The 18,103-nt window shown below is 37.4% G+C and overlaps 1 protein-coding gene and 1 long non-coding RNA gene across 2 annotated transcripts in view; one reads left to right on the plus strand and one right to left on the minus strand.

The window, feature by feature from the left end:
• Positions 1-1,176: 1,176 nt before the first annotated feature.
• Positions 1,177-18,103, plus strand: part of glra3 (glycine receptor, alpha 3) — a 94,614-nt gene continuing 77,687 nt past the window's right edge. The window contains exon 1 of the mRNA XM_073841981.1: positions 1,177-1,573. Coding sequence (XP_073698082.1) covers positions 1,503-1,573 — 71 coding nt within the window. The 5' untranslated portion in view covers positions 1,177-1,502. The remainder of the gene's footprint in view (positions 1,574-18,103) is intronic.
• Positions 9,752-11,780, minus strand: LOC141336027 (uncharacterized). Its single transcript, XR_012355673.1, has 4 exons — positions 11,723-11,780; positions 11,489-11,640; positions 11,220-11,409; positions 9,752-10,297 (listed from the first exon to the last, which is right to left on the minus strand). It is a non-coding gene; the product is annotated as an uncharacterized lncRNA (long non-coding RNA).

Below are 18,103 nucleotides of genomic sequence, written 5' to 3' on the forward strand. Positions count from 1 at the left end.
TTTGTATATTAAGTTGCTCAAGCAAGTTGCAACACATTTAAACACAGCATAGGTAGGCTATATCTTCCTTTTCATACTGAAATTGGGCTTTCACAAATATTTTATTTTAACAAATATTTATTTTAAATTAAAACTTACCACAGACAGAAACAGTCGGCTCTCTGTGCCTTTCTTTCGCATTTAATCTTTATTAAAAACCATATTTTAAAGAACTTTTCTACCTGGACAAGTGCATGTATTATGTTGCCTTGTTTATTTAAAACTGCACTATTCTAAACCTAGCCAAAAAGCCATGTGTTGACTGTGAAACACAGAAGACTTCAAATATATGCATTTACGGTACATTTCCGTGTCAATTCATGTTAATTTTTACAGCGAACAATGCGCTGTCACTTTAATTCAGCGCATGCAACGCAATGCAGCACAGCAAAAATAGACTCTGTGCCGAAACGATCGCTCCACTGCTGCAAACGCACTGCATCTGGAACGCACTGCCGGACAGCAACCGCGTGCAGTGTGAACGCTCTGATCCGTTAACATGGGTGCGGAAAAAAATACGCAACGCATACGCACTGCAGACGGAGTATGTGTGAAACAGGCGTAAGTTGACACAATCATGAACGTATTCAGACTGTTTCAGCTCGGTGAGGGCGGGTCTAAGGTAAGGCGCTCATGTCAATCAACCGTGTTTCTTCACAATGACAAGAAGCTGAGAATGATCGGATTTTAAAAAGGGGATATTACTTTTAAAGATAAAAAATTGTAGGGTGGTTGTGTACACAAATTGCCAACACACATTAATGTTCAAACATCAAGTAAAAGTTAGTTTTGCATCCAATGACCCTTTTAAAACGGTAATTTTCAGAGTATGTTACTATAATACCAGATGTTTATTGGAAAGGCAATTTAATGCCGATATTTCAGTGATCTAGTTTTTAATAATTATGTTTACTGTATAAATCCATAGTAACCAACCCAAACAACTATATTAAAAAAAGTCTAACACACGACGATAAAAATGTTATTCGATATTATATTCTATAGTATTAATCACGTGAGCAGAACGCTCTCATAGTAAAAGCTGGCACGAGTCAGGGGAAGTGTTCAAATTCAGTTCTCCGTAATTGTAAGTAAGCGTTGCACATGCATGTGTACAGTGAGAGTGGAGAAGCGCTCTGTCAGTCAAGCGCGCTGTGTGGGGCGGTCTTTGCTCAGAGATGTCTGAATATGTCAAGAATCACTTCAGCTGCCGCACGCTTTCAAACAGCACTCCATCTCGTCCAGTGCCGCTACGAGGGAAGAGTTTCATATATGCCGTTTAGCCTCATAAGATTATGAGGAATTCCTTTGCGATTTCCGTGCGTAACGAGCCTACAGTGTACAGGAGTGAAGGAAGAACAGCTGGAGCGCTGTCCAGGGTCCTGAAGTCAAGAAGCCAGAGGTGCTGAAGAGAGCACAGGCATTCACAAAGGACTGTATGTCTATGCCAATCAAGCCTTGAGATGACTCGGAAAAGGCTGCGTTCTGTGGCTGTCTGGGGATTCGTTGCGTGGGAAATAGGAATTCTGTTGAGGTAAGAGCAAAATATGTTCCCTGGCGGAGTAAAGAGCAATGAAAGGAGAGTTTTTTCCTACAGTTTGTGTCGGGATTTAACATGACGTGAATACTTCCGATGCTGATCGTCACGAGCTGTGGAGGTTGAAAGTATCAAAATACACAAAATGTGCACTTTCAGCCAAAGCAACAACGCAGAGGCATTCTCGCTATATTTTGTTTAATAATTATGATTTTGAAGCCTTTTGAAGAGTCAAATGAAATTCTATTTTTATATATATTTTTTGCTTTATGTGAATCTTTTACTTACTACAGAAGGATATGCTGTAATGAATAGTTATTATGTCACCACTGTGTTTGTTATAGCTATTGATGGCACAGGTAAAGTTTTTAAACACCTTTTCTCAGTGTAACAGGTGATATACACCTAAAATACATTTTCACGCAAAGCTCAGGAATCGTAAAGTACTCATGAAAAGTATTGCTTTCTAAAAAAAAAAGACTTTTCATCATATCTATAATTCTAAATTAAGCCATTTTGGATAAATGTTGATGATACTTTGTGTCCAGATATTAGAAATCTGAAAATATTCAGAAAACAAAATAGAAAATGCTGCAAAGTAAAGAAAAGGTATTGATACTTGTTTAATAATCCTCTCTTCCTTCATATAGAAATGAATTGTTTGCAAGAAGTAAATGGATCTATCAGTACAATTTAAACAAGTATTATGCTATTTTTGTACTCCTGATAGTGTGGAACTTTACCTTATTATGAATCCTGAATGATACTCATTCAAGCACAGACATAAACTTCTTAGTTTAGGGTGATTATTTTACTCTGCCATACTTTTTTTTTTCACCACCCTTCAGCCCGGACTTGCAAGTAGCTTCGAAATATGCAATTGGCGCAGGCGAGAGTTCTAGGTCCCTTTGAACTGTACTGAATCCTCATTTCTAAAATTCTTTTAGCTGATGATGCTATGAATTTTTAATGTTTCATTTGTCGACGATCCTTGGAACCACGCAAGCGTAACGCCTTGCATTATTGATACGTTGGCACTTGCACTTTCTATGTCGCCTTTGTATTGGTTGCCATTCAGTGTTCCTTTGAGGGAGAGAGTTTTTACCTAAAGCTATTACAGAGGATGAAGTTTTCAAAGAAAAGCAGGATATGCTTCATTCCACAATTGAGAATTAATTACAAACGTAATTAATTAGAAACGTTCATCTTTGCAACTAAATCTAAGTTTAGAATGTGTATATGTTGCAAGAACTTTTTGCAAGAGCTGCTTGCTAATAAGACTGATCCTCAGAGAAAGCAAAGACTTTAGAAGAAGAGGTGAAAGAGGTGGCTGATATCATGCAACAACAGGTGCAGTGTCAGCAAACAATGAGTTTCACAGCAAAGATCTTTGTGCAAAGATTTTATCTCCAGGCTCGGTAGAATGTGTAAAGCCTCTCCTCGACTATTTCTGATTTTCACAGCTGATAGAATCTTGTTCAGTCTCATTAATGTGTTAATAGTGATGTGTGTCGTGGCATAGCACATTTGTCATTTTCTTTAATGATTTAAATCCTTTGATCCGCTTGAATAAAAATACCCACCATTATATACAATGTATTATATACAGACTTTGGTGTACCGTAAATCCTCTTAGCACATAATAACTCTTTAAGATACTCTTTAAAATGCAGAGAAAGTAATGGGAGGTGTTTTGGTTCTTTATCAGTTGACAGCAGCTGTAGAACTTCAACAGATTAAAATGCCTGTTTCCTATGAAACAATACAATTGAAAAGTATCAAATTTGAAAAACTAAAAAAACTAAAAATAAAAAACATTATTAATATTTAGAATGTTTTTTCCTCCATATTTTGTGTATTTAGTTAAAATTTTAGAGTGTTTTCGTAATTTTAGTTGTTTATTAATGTTTATTTTAATACTGCAACGACTTATTTTTATTTTAGTTGTAGTTATATTAGTAGTTCTACTATAAAAACTACTATAGCCCCAGGCAAAACAACTATAAAGAAAATGTAGGCACAGTAAATCTAAGACTACGTTTACACATGGAGTACATATTTTACACGTTTAGAATTTTAATGTCCACATCCCACAACTTTCTAAATAAGAAAAAAGAAAAAGAAAAAGAAAGACAACACATTCATATTTATACTCCCAAAGCCACATACTGTAGCATACACTCAACCACATCAAAACATAAGGTCCTCAACACATCGCCACAGATGACAACACATATACATCAACAACCACAATCAAACAAACGGCCCCGGCACACACACACACACACACACACACACACACACACACACACGTTTAGGCATTTACACTGAGAATGAGTACAGACAGATATTTCAGCTGTCAGTTTATCCTCAGAGAGGATAATGGAATACAGTACCGTAAGGCGTTGTGTTCAAACTCTACACCACTCAGCACAGGTTTACATGCTTCTGCTCCATACTAGCTAGTCATTATGTGCCTCTGGGCTGACATGGATTTGAATGTGTTGTTTTCTTCAAGAACATAAAGGATCAAAATTGCCTGTTTAGTGCCCCAGAGTCTGTCTGTCGTGCCCTGTTTTGTTGGACGTTGAATATTGTCACAGTTTCTAACTTGTTGGTGGCTTCACGGATGACTAATCTGATTTCTCAATAGCTTTAGGAAACCAAATAAGGGCGATGTGGGTTAGCTGTCACACCAGGATGTTGTCACAAGAGCTATATTTCAGTAACCTTTTAGGGCTACCATGATTTATCGATTAATTTCGATACTCTGAAAAAATCCTCAACTACAATTTGCCTGTATCGAGTAACCGGCAAACTAACAGAAGTGGTGCAGGATGAGATTCCATGAAATGCATTTTTAGACCATTTCCCAAGGCTACATGATATATTAAACCCATATAAAAGTCATAATAAGGCATAATGCTATTGTGTATTCACAGACGTTACAATTCAATTCCATAAATATATGCAATGCAGGTTTAATATATGCGCTTTTATTATTTACATGCGTGTAGGTGCATTTCAAAATAAAAGCTCAAACCCTCACTCACATTTTCAAGAAATGATAGTGGCTGTAGCGTATGCGTTGTAAAGAAATGGCCTAATATGAAAGATTAAGTGGACATTTGAATTAAATGTTGTTTGGTCAATATTAAATAAGGATTAGATTGTGCAGTACAGTGTAAAAACTAGATTAAAAATTTGCTATAACGCGCAATGTACATTAGCTCTATTGTTTATGATGTATGATGTATTTTAACAGTTTTGTTCTATAAAACCATATGATTACTTTCTTTTGATACTTCATTTCAACTAATTGTAATTGTTTCATTGCTATTATATGTAGTTAAGGTCAAAAGTTTACATACTCCTTGCAGAATCTGCAAAATCTTAATTATTTTACCATAATAAGAAAATGCATGTTATTTTTTATTTAGGTCAACCTAAATAAGATATTTCGCATAAAAGACGTTTACATATAGTCCACAAGAGAAATAGTTGAATTTATAAAAATGACCATGTACAAAAGTGTAATACTGTGTTGTTACCTGAATAATCCATAGCTGTTTGTTTTTGTTTAGTAATAGTTGTTTAGAGTTCCTTATTTGGCCTGAACGTTATACTTCCTTCTTTACTTCAGAAAAATCCCCTTTTCAGCATTTTTATGAACCATTTCTGGGGGGTGAACATTTTTGGAATTTGAAGATCAGCGTAAATTTAACCTACGTGCTGGTCATATAACTAGAATATCTTCAAAAAGTTGATTTATTTCACTAATTCCATTCAAGAAGTGAAACTTGTATAATGTATACATTCATTCCACACAGACCGATATATTTCAAGTGTTTATTTCTTTTAATTTTGATGATTCCATTCAAGAAGTGAAACTTGTATAATGTATACATTCATTCCACACAGACCGATATATTTCAAGTGTTTATTTCTTTTAATTTTGATGATTATAACTGACAACTAATGAAAACCTCAATTCAGTATCTCAGAAAATTTGAATATTGTGAAAAGGTTCAGTATTGAAGACACCTGGTGCCACACTGTAATCAGCTAATTAACTCAAAACACCTGCAAAGGCCTTTAAATGGTCTCTCAGTCTAGTTCTGTAGGCTACACAATCACGGGGAAGACTTCTGATTTGACAGTTGTCCAAAAGACGACCATTGACACCTTGCATAAGGAGGGCAAGACACAAAAGAGGCTGGCTGTTCACAGAGCTCTGTGTCCAAGCACATTAATAGAGAGGCGAAGGGAAGGAAAAGATGTGGTAGAAAAAAAGTGTACAAGCAATAGGGATAACCGCACCCTGGAGAGAATTGTGAAACAAAACCCATTTAAAATGTGGGGGAGATTCACAAAGAGTGGACTGCAGCTGGAGTCAGTGCTTCAAGAACCACTACGCACAGACATATATAAGACATAGGTTTCAGCTGTCGCATTCCTTGCGTCAAGCCACTCTTGAACAACAGACAGCGTCAGAAGCTTCTAGCCTGGGCTAAAGACAAAAAGGACTGGGCTGCTGCTGAGTGGTCCAAAGTTATGTTCTCTGATGAAAGTAAATTTTGCATTTCCTTTGGAAATCAGGGTCCCAGAGTCTGGAGGAAGAGAGGCGAGGCACAGAATCCACAATGCTTGAGGTCCAGTGTAAAGTTTTCACAGTCAGTGATGGTTTGGGGTGCCATGTCATCTGCTGGTGTTGGTCCACTGTGTTTTCTGAGGTCCAAGGTCAACGCAGCTGTATACCGGGACATTTTAAAGCACTTCATGCTTCCTGCTGCTGACCAACATTATGGAGATGCAGATTTTATTTTCCAACAGGACTTGGCACCTGCACACAGTGCCAAAGCTACCAGTACCTGGTTTAAGGACCATGGTATCCCTGTTCTTAATTGGCCAGTAAACTCGCCTGACCTTAACCCCATAGAAAATCTATGGGGTATTGTGAAGAGGAAGATGTGATATGCCAGACCCAACAATGCAGAAGAGCTGAAAGCCACTATCAGAGCAACCTGGGCTCTCATAACACCTGAGCAGTGCCACAGACTGATCGACTCCATGCCACGCCGCATTGCTGTAGTAATTCAGGCAAAAGGAGCCCCAACTAAGTACTGAGTGCTGTACATGCTCATACTTTTCATGTTCATACTTTTCAGTTGGCCAAGATTTCAAAAAATCCTTTCTTTGTATTGGTCTTAAGTAATATTCTAGTTTTCTGAGATACTGAATTGGGGTTTTCATTAGTTGTCAGTTATAATCATCAAAATTAAAAGAAATAAACACTTGAAATATATCAGTCTGTGTGGAATGAATGTATACATTATACAAGTTTCACTTCTTGAATGGAATTAGTGAAATAAATCAACTTTTTGAAGATATTCTAATTATATGACCAGCACCTGTATTTTGTCTTCTGGGAAACATGTAAGTATCTTCTATAGCTTCTGAAGGGCAGTATTAAATGAAAAAATATAATATTTAGGCAAAATAAGAAAAATTTCATTCTGTTCAAAAGTTTTCACCCCCTGGCTGTTAATGCATGCTTTTTCCTTCTGAGGCATCAGTGAGCATTTGAACCTTATGTAATAGTTGCATATGAGCCCCTCAGATGCCCTCAGTGTGAAAAGATAGATCTCAAAATCATACAGTCATTGTTGGGAAGGGTTAAAACACACAAACAAACAATATGGGAGGCTTTTAAATAAGTTTTCATTGTGACAACTTACCACACAGAGTGACAATTTCCATTAGGTCATGGAGAGAAAAGTGTGACAACTAGCCCCAATCTCCCCTATTTGACTGCAAATATTAACTTCACATTTGGATTGGTAATGAGAGAACACTTAATCAATCATAACTTGATATAGAGACACAAGGAAGAGGTAATTAGCATCTGGACTGAGATTTTGCAGTAATCTCCACTGACAGTTCACAAAGACTGACTGTTGGAAGGCCTGAAGTACGTTATTATTAAAACTGACATTCTATTACAGGTTCATGATTTGCAGACAGTGGATTTAATTATGTACAGTTATGTAATAGAAAAAAAAAAGATGTCTACTGCGGTATGTCTTTGCTTCTATTATCAGTGTTCATAAATGGGGAAATACTGCATACGTAATGGATTTAGAAAGACAGAGATTGTCTTTTTGTCAACTCAGTTTTTTATTAGGGACATTTCATGGCAGCAGTTCTGCCAACTCAAATAACTTGACTAGACAAGGACAGACTAATATCAGCACTGGACCAAAGACAGTGTAGAGGTCACTGTGCATCACTGTGTCATCTGCTCCAAGAGAAAGACATGGCTTTGCTGAGTCTCACTCTTCACTTAGCAAAAATAGAGATGCAAATCGTTCTTTTAAAGTGTGAAATGTCTAGATATACGTATTTGAAATACCTATAATACTAAAATGGAAGTCCTTTTGTTCCAACCCAGGCTCAGGAAAAATACATGCGTGTGTGATGTTTTTTGAAAAAATGACTGTATATTATATTGCTTCTTCACTGTCTGTGACATTAGACATGTTAACAAGAGAGTCTCTTGATAATGCAGATAATAAAAATTGTACACACACGTGCACAATGTAAAGCCAGATGTTTGTTCACATTTGCGCTCCTCTCGCTTTCATTGTCATCTGCTGGACCGCTCATTGGAGCGGAATGTTCCAATAGATGAGAGCGGCTCACCCCCGAGCGGGAAGAGTACCTCGTAGTTTCTGTTTTCTGCCAGTGTACCTTTCGCCGTGTGCATTAGGACCAACTGGCCAGTCTTACCCTCTGGCTCTCATTCTTTAACAAACCACTTGGCTTCCAAAAACTCTAATGCTCTCTTTTTCTCTGCCTTCAAGGAGTATTTTGGTCTTTTCCTTTGAGCCTGTTTCACTCCTCTGCCTCTTGTGCCGGTTTGCGTATTGTAAAAGGCAGATTAGGTAGCTCCTGTTGCATTATTGATAAGATTTTGTCACAAAGCACTGATTGCGCTTTGAGTTATTCCGCCAGCTCCGTTTCTCTTGAATACTTTCGTCAGAGTTTTTGAAGTCCAGAGAAAGACACAGAACAGAGGGAGGCCTTTGTAAGGAGCTTAAAAATGTTCAAGTTTTCATAAATCTTTTCTGTGTGAGAAAAACGTCATGGAGTAGGATCTAAGTAAATGCTAGTTTAAAACAAAGAGCAAATATTAAAAACATCATTTAAATGTAACTTAAGAACTTTAATTCTTATTTAAATCTCTGACACTTCGTTCTCTGAAAGACAAAAGGAAACACTATTAAGACAAACCCATGAGGTCTTAAACTGTTAAAGTTGTCAGTGATGCTTTCATGATGTAAGCAGTTTAAAGATAATTTAAATCTGCATTGTTTCATCATAGTCTGATGCTCTGAAATTGTATTTTATTTTTAAATAAATATTTAATTTATTACATTATTGATCAAAAGATTTTTTTTTGAAAGAACTATCTTATTCTCACCAAAATGGGAGCTAGTTTACGCCACTGAATAAAAAAAGGTAACTGTGACTTTTTTTGCGACTTGTCTTGTTTTCTCAGAATTGTGTGATATAAACTGATATAAGCCTCTTCGACGTCGAACACAGCTCTGGATATCAGAGGAGTGCCTTGACCTGGTGGCCGAGCGGAGGAAGGCAAAGCTTCCCACATAGCAAAATTGGTTTGGCCCAGTGATGGGCCACACAATCCACTTTCACTTGGCCCAAATACAGCAGTGAATTACGGTACATGACTGGACCAGGTCTGGATTCCAGACAAGGGCCACACATGGGCCATAACTGGCCCAAGTCTCAGCCAAGTAAATTAACTATAACTGGCCCTGAATTGGGCCAGATCAAAATGTAACATTTGAACCAAAACACAGCCTTAAGTAAACCATATCAACACCAGTGTTTAACCAGAATGCCCAAAACTGAGCCACACCTGAGCCTGATCTACAGGTGAACTAAACCTGGCAGCCAAAATATGGGCCATAAAAAGGCCATGAGAGATCAATATCTCTGCCACCTGTGTAACCATAGCTGGCTCTATTCTGGTCCTATATGCTGGACCAGATGGGTTCCACATGTCAGCCATAACCTCCTAGATAAATAATCGCAACAAAGACAGTATTCTTAACAAATGTTTAATCATGTTAACATCAAAGCATTGACACCTGACATTTTAAAGTTGTTCAAACAACTCTGAAATACCACTCCCCTGTCAGTTCTGCAATAAAAATGAAGTAAGTAGAAGTTCTGTGCCATGTTTTAGTTCATGAAGTTTTATTTTAAATGTAACACTTGATCATCCATGTTTCTGATCATGAAGTTTCATGCTTTGTCTAAAGCTTGACTGTCCATGTTTCTGATTAGGAACAAAATTTACTTGACATACACTTGAACATCCATGTTTCTACTCATCGAGTTTCACTTCACATAACACTTGAGCGTCCAGGTTTATGGTCAGGAAGTAGCACTCTTCAAATGACTCTGAAACATTCATGATTCTGTTAATGAACAAGTTGCACTCTGAACAGAGCCTTGGAACATCCATTCCTAAAGTCTGTTAACTAGTCGTACTCTCCTCACACACTCTATTCTTCATCCTCTCTTTTCGGCCACCATCTCTGTCTGGGGCGAGATATAGCCATCTTTTAATGATGGCATGAATTAATTTTTCTTTGGCCTCAGATGTCAGACAGTTGCACCTCACAGCCGCTGAAAAACACAAGCACACATGGTGTATAATTAGCTTTTGCATCAGGTAACAGGTAACATGGCTATTGGATAAAATACAATATTACCACAAAAACTGAACCAATGACCTTTAGACAAACATTCTGTATTGTCTTTTACCATCTACCCATCTTCCAGTTAATTATCGTTTCTTACTTCCCCCAGCCCTTCATCGTTTAGATTGTCTGAAATAGCCCAAATTCTGACTGTCTACTATGGGTAAAAGATAATTTTACACATCTCAGGAACACACTACCACTTAGCTTAAAATGACTGTGTGAAATATGTATAGATTAATTCTACTTGGGATTTTGTTTATTTTTACTTCTTTTAAATTCAGTGTATGTTTTTATTATGCAACCTTGAGCTTGTGTTGAGGTACTATATACATAAAACGTTCTCTCTCTCCTTCATTTTCTAAATCTTTTATAGAGTGCATTCATGCTTTAAGCATTTAAATAAAGAGAGATATAAAAAATTGTGATGACAATCTCCACAACAAAAAACATTTTTGAAAACTGGACAAAAAGACAAAAGGTACAAGACTGTGTACTTAAAGGCTTTAGAAATAACTGCAGTCCCATGAAGCACTATATAATCAAATTAAAAACAGCAGTGATAGTGTAGTTTTTCCACAAAGAATTGAGGAAAAAAAGTGGAATATACATAAAAGTGGAAAAGACGCAACACTTATTTGTACATTACTTGTCACATCCTGATGTCACATGTCTTTACAGAATTTTTATGTGTGTGTGTGTGTGTGTGTGTGTGTGTGTGTGTGTGTGAGCATGCACAGATTGCAAAAATCACTGGCAATGTGAATTAATCAAAATCAGATGATCCTGAGGCTAATCCCATGACACACTATCAGTGCATTCTGAAAAGGGCTAGACAATATACTCACAACTTTGGTAACTGGATGTTTGCTGGATGTCCCAGGTGTAGTGTGGCTCATGGAGCCTTGAAGGTTCAGAGTGCCCTGGATATCCCTACGTTTGTGGGGTGGTCTTCTGACCTCGACGTTGGCATGCCTTAAAAGGGCCTCAGTGCTTGATTTACAGCTCTCAGAGAGAACATGATGCCAGGCATACCTCCTGCAACATACAAAATATCTTAGTCCTTTAACAGCTGTAATAAAATGCACTGTAATTAAAAAAAGCTGACACTTCTTACTTGTTTTTTGACTTTGTTCCTTAAATGCCTTCCATCTCATCATTAGGGATGTCAGGAGCACTGTGGAAGAGCTTAGGGTCTAATTTGGCTTTCCAGGGTCTAATTTGTTGTGCTGTCTAGGAATATTTGGAGCATCAGGTATGGAATACATTCTGCTTAAAAGTACAAAATATCTTGGTCATTTATCTGCTGTGATAAAATACATTATTATTTTAAAAAGCAGAAGATTCTTACCCTTCTCTTAAATTTTGGTTAATGTAGGCGTTCTTCTGTCTCATTATTATCAGCATCAGCATCATCTTCTCCGGGGAAAAGAATGTTCTTAGGTCTAACACATTTACCAATTACAAGATATACTTTTATTTGTAAATGTGGTGCGAAACATTAATATAAACAAACAATCTAACCAAACCCCTACTTTCTTTTTCTTTGAAATTGGTGAGTTCCTTCCATCGGTCTGATCAACGTCTGTGTGATCAACAGCTAGAGGTAGTTTACGTCTAGCTTTCTTGTAGTCATCTGGAAAAGTAGCATAACAAAAAGAAGAAATTTAAAAAGTAAAACAGTGATTTTAAATATTACTATTAATTCTGGCCCTATGGGGCTATGAAGCAGACAAAATATCTATAACTATTCTTTTTTGAACATTTCATATATGCTGGATAAAATGTTAGTCATGTTGTAATTTAAAATGTGCACATTATTGATTATGTTTAAACATACAACAAATCAAATTACTTTTTGTTTGCATATTTTAAACATAAAACTTGAAATGATTTGGGTGTCATTCCAGGCACTTTTGAACATCAATAACAACTGGTTATTGTAATCATTTTGGTCACTATAAAGGTGATACCAATTTTTGCACAACAATTAATCTCTTGTAACATTTGGAGTGTATTGACAATGATTATTGATGCCCATTTATAAATAGTTTAGTTAAATTCAAATAAATTACATTCAAGGTGAAGTAGAATAAAGAAACATGTATACCCCTTTCCAAGCATTTACTCAATTTCAACATGACATACACCACAAATGAAATTCCAAAACATTGGTACAACAAAAATGCATAATTTTATCTGTAATTTAATATATAACGTTACATTGGCTCCAACAACAAATACCATTACAATTAATTATAACCCTAATCATCTGTCAAAGACGATTAAATTTAAGTGACATAAGAAAAATACTGACTTTTTCAGGAGTAAAGTTAGTGACATAGTTTATTGTATTTACAACACGTAGATTAAAACTGCGTTCACGTGCTGCTAAAACAAGGGCACTCGCGTGTAACGTCAATTAATTAATAAATCCGAAGCAAAATGTAAGAAGAAGTAAACTTGCAACGATACATATGCGTATGTTCGCACTTACCGCTTTGGTTTCAGAAGTCTGTGCAAGACTGCAGCGTCCGCCTGCTTTTTTGAAAAGACATATGGTTCCGGGAGTATTTGTATTCACTTTTCCTTATTGAAGATTTGTTAATTAAAGCGTTATAAGTGATAAATCATAACAACCAGCTACAACGTGAATCACAACATTTAAAACATTCGATCTGAAATAAAATAAAAATAAAAATAAAAATTGTCAAAAAGACAAAAATACGAGACTGTGTGTTACAGCCAAGTGGGTAAATAAAACTACAATCCCATTAAGCACTGCAAATGACAATTAACGCCTTTTGGAAAACATTGCTCTGATGGGCTCTGATAGGCTAATTTCGCATTTCCGGGTTTTTGAAATCCTGAATGGTGCGCGCTGGGTAAAAGTTTTTCCAGTAAACAAACAAACGTAAAAACAATACATTTAAATTTAAATGTATAAAAACCATAAAGCCATTAGTATTGTTGCTGTTGCACATTTCATAGTTACTTTGACTGTGATTAAATAATGTTGTGTGGTGTTGAAAATAAATAGTTTCATAATTTCATTTTAATCCACCAGGGTTAGCTATAATTTTGAATGCAGGATTTAATCACATTATAGAAATGTTAATAAATTATGAAAAGTAAAGTCTACTGGTGTACATTCATGGCATAAAAAAAACTTATGAACTGAAATCAAACAATTACAGTTGATTTTCATAATTTAAATAATTAAATCTTCATTGTTGCCTGGATTAACTTCAAGGCATTAGACCCAGAATGCAAACATGAAGATGGAAACTTCTTTGTGTATTAAAACATTGGGATTTTATATAAAAAATATTTGAAATGTGGGTGAAATATGGCCAATCTTATGTGGGCCACATATCTATATTTGACATCTGGGCCAAATACTACATCTGACATCTGGCCCAGGTCTTGTGTGCCGCCTTAAAACCGGTACCATCTCTGCCAAACTCGGGCCATGTTTGGCCCACATGCTGTATGCCAGTGCCGGATAAATGCCAGCTGTGCCAGATGCATGCCAAATCTGGGCCAAAATTGTTTGCTGACTGGGTTGTCGACTTTGAACGGTATCGGCAATTAAACCGGGACATCCGTAGGATGATGAAGAGGGACCGTGAATCCTACTGGGACCAAGTGGCCCATGATCTTGAAGAAGCAGCGTCGAGGCATGAGTACCGAACACTCTACCGCATGTTGCGTGGTCTTAGTGGCAAGTCCAAGTCCATAAATGATAACCTCAAGAAAGCCGATGGCACGTTTGTTCGCTTGACGGCCGAACGCCTACAACGTTGGAAGGAATTCTTTGATGGTCTCTACAATCATGACCCACCTCAAGGCTCGCCTGCAGCGCCGCCAGTAATCGATCTACCACCTGCGCCGATGTCCGATCCCGAACCGACTTTCGAAGAAGTCAAGCTCGCTGTGTACGCCTTGAAAAATGGGAAGTCACCTGGATTGGATCAGGTTGCCGCGGAAGGAATCAAGGCCGGTGGCGACACCCTCCTCCCTCGACTCCACAACCTCATCAAGATGATCTGGAGACTCGACAAAGTCCCAACAAGATGGAAGAAGGCCATCATTATCCCGTTCCACAAGAAAGGTGACAGCCGTGAGTGCAATAACTATCACGGAATCAGCCTTCTTTCAGTCGTCAGCAAAGTCTTCATGAAAATCCTGCGGTCACGACTCCTAAAGCACCACGAACAGACGAGCCGTGAAGAACAAGCTGGATTCCGACCAGGGCATGGATGTTGCGATCAGATCTTTGCCCTCCGGCAATTGGTCGAGCAGTATATCCGATATGGACAGCGAACAGTGATTGCCTTTATTGACTTCAAATCTGCCTTCGAAACTGCACTGTGGAGAACGCTAGAGGTAGACCGTATCCCTCCAAAGGTCATCAGTCTCTATAAATCGGCGTACGATGGCTCAACAAGTCTCTTGCGTATTCGGAGTGATCTTTCAGATGAATTTCTGATCAAAACTGGCGTAATGCAAGGTGATGTAGCATCCCCGTTGCTTTTTAACATAGTTATTGATGTGATCATGCACAGAGCATTTGAGGGTCACCGCGGGGTTCAATTTGCAGATGACCAATTCGTAACAGACCTCATGTTTGCCGACGACAGCGCCATCTTCGCGCAGGATGATGCCGAAGCCACAAACATCCTCTATGACATTGCTCGCCACGCTCGACCCTATGGCCTCAAGATCAGTGCCGAAAAGACTAAAGTCATGACAACCGATGGATCACCAGCAATTGTATATCTTGAGGATGTGCAGCTGGAACAAGTACAAAAATTTAAGTACCTCGGCTCATTGATCCAAGAGAAGAAAATTGCAGCGACGGCAGACATCTACGCAAGAATCGGACAAGCGACGGCTGCTTTTGCCTACCTCCGATGGTGAGTCTGGAGGAAATCTAACGTCACCCTTTCCACAAAGATCCGCCTGTATCGATCGATGATACTCCCAATTCTCCTCTATGGATCTGAAGCCTGGGTCATTCTCAAGTATGACCTCAACAAGCTCGAGGTATTTCAAATGCGATGCCTGCGACAAATCCTTCAAGTGTCCTTGCGCGACCGCATTAGCAACGACGAGATACGTCACCGATGCCATGATCAACCATCAATTGACAAACAAATTCAGAGTCGGCAATTGCAATGGTTCGGCCATGTTTGCCGCATGAGCGATCATCGTTTGCCATATCGACTGCTTTGGCGGCAGTGCCCTGACCACTGGAGGATTAGACGCGGCGCGCCGAAGATGATATGGGTCAAACATATAGAACACAACCTTAAATCATGGCGTCTCAACCTCGAGCAAGCGAAAACTGTAGCCACGGATCGACAGGCATGGAAGAAAATTGTTGGTGAAATCGGTACTCCTACGGCACCCACAGCAGCGTATTGGCTTCGAGGATGACCCTCCCTGCCGACCGCCAGCTAGGGACCAAAGAAGAAGAAGAAGTGATATAAACTCACAATTGCAAGTTATAAATCAGAAATGTAAGATGTAAACTTGCAAGTTATAAAATCATAATTGTGAGTTATACTCACAAGTCTGACTTTTTTCTCAGAATTGTGCAATATAAACTCTCAATTCTGACCTTTTTCCGCGCAATTGCAAGTTTGTCTCTTGCAATTCTGACCTTTTCTCAGAATTGCGAGATATAAATAAATTGCAAGTAATGAAGTCCAATTTTGAGATGAAAAAGTTTATATCTCACAATTCTGACTTTTTAACTCACAACTGTGAGCTTATATCATGCAATTCTGATTTATTTTTTCAGAATTGCGATTTTATATCTCACAATTCTGACTTCATAACTTGCAATTGTAAGTTTATATCTCACAATTCTAAGAACAAAAAATCTAAATTGGAAGTTTGTATCCAGTCAGAATTGTGAGATAAAAAGTCACAATTACTTTTTTTTTATATAGTTTTATTCAGTGGCGGAAACAGGCTTCCATACACCAAGGCTGTCTTCATTTTATATAAAACAGTTTTAAAAAGAGATATTGTAAAATATTACATTTTTCTTAAAAATATATTTAATGTAGTTTATTTCGGTGATAGCAATTATTCCAGTTTTCAGTGTCACATGGTCCTTCAAAAATCATTCTATAAGGCTTATTTCTTATCAGTGTTGAAATAGGGCTGTCATGATATCAGATTTTTCACTACATGATTATCAAAAATCCACGATAACAATATATTGTGATATCTAGTAACTAGTATCTTGTAAAACTAACTAAACAAATAAATTACACTAAACAGAAGGGACTATTAAAATGCTAACAGTTTTTAGTTCAGCACAGTGTCTAAGTAAGATAATTTATGAGAATAACTACATATTTTCACTCCAAACTTGCATTTTAGCATCAATCAAGTGTTTGAAATAATTTTCTTCTGTAAACTGATTCTTATTTTATAGTATTCTATACAGTGATACAGCTACAGCCTTTGTCCATGTAAGGAATTTCCTGTAAATGTATTTGTTTTATTACTCCTATAAGTCTAGCTTGTGGACTTTCTGCATGAGGGCACCCTCTGGTGTCGAGTATATATTAAACAAATCACAGGTGAGAGTTTAGTGCTTAATTATGGCACTGTTATAATAGATAATTGTGTCATATGATATGTGTACTGTTAATTTTTAAATATCGCCAATACTGGTATATTGGGACACCCCTAATTACCACAATGACAATAGCACGATAATTGTCAATACCAGTATGTCGTGACACCTCTATGTTGAAATAAGTTGCCCTGCTGAAAAAGAACAATAGAAACCATCACAGAAATTCAAATAATTTCCACTACAAATACCATTACAAACAATCAACTTTTAACCATTAAAACCATTAAGAAATGATTTCCTGTAGTGTGTTTTGGGGTATATTCTATTAGAATTTTGTGGTTTTAGCAAACAACCAATAGAAGGCGACCAATTACCAGTAGAGACCAATTGGCACCATTACAATTTCCATTATAACCAGAAAAACCATTACAAATTATGATGGTTTCTATTGTTTTGTTTGTTTTTTTCAGCAGGGTGACCTGCTTATTTTTTTTTTTTTTTTTTTGTGGAAATGGTAGCCTTTTTTTTTCTTTGAATATTTCGATGACTAGAAAGTTTATTTATTTGAAGTTTTGATGAACACAATTCATCCTTGCTAAATAAAAGTGTTAATTTCTTAAATATCTTACTGACTCCAAACCTTTTGAGTGGTAGCATATGTCTTTGGCACAAAAAGATATATAAAACTCCTAAAATATCCATATGATTCCTCATAAACACCACATAAAACTTCATTAATATGCTATTATCTGTAGTTATGTCAATACTTAGTGAAGAAGCAGTGGTGTGGTGGTGACATACAGTGAAATAAGATGCCAGGTTGGGCTCTATTATCTGTGTTAGGCATGCTGGTCACGGTTTGCATATAGTGGCGAAAATAGGCTGTAACTGTGACATTTAAGTTCCCTGTGTGGCAGGTGATGTGTGAAGCTCAAACCTCTGTCAGACATCAGTGTCACTGCTGTCACATCCTGTGGAGTGTGTGTGAGCTCCTGTTTTTCTAAGCTCATGCTTAGTAAAGCTGCATCTACTCCATCAATAAAAATACCTCTCACAGGCTTGCAGAAGAGCTCTTCCCTGTCCACTTAACTTGTTTTCTGTTTCCACTTGACCTGACAGAACACAGACTAA

The sequence above is a fragment of the Garra rufa genome, chromosome 6 (assembly GCF_049309525.1).
Source record: "Garra rufa chromosome 6, GarRuf1.0, whole genome shotgun sequence".
NCBI classification, from domain to species: Eukaryota; Metazoa; Chordata; class Actinopteri; order Cypriniformes; family Cyprinidae; genus Garra; species Garra rufa.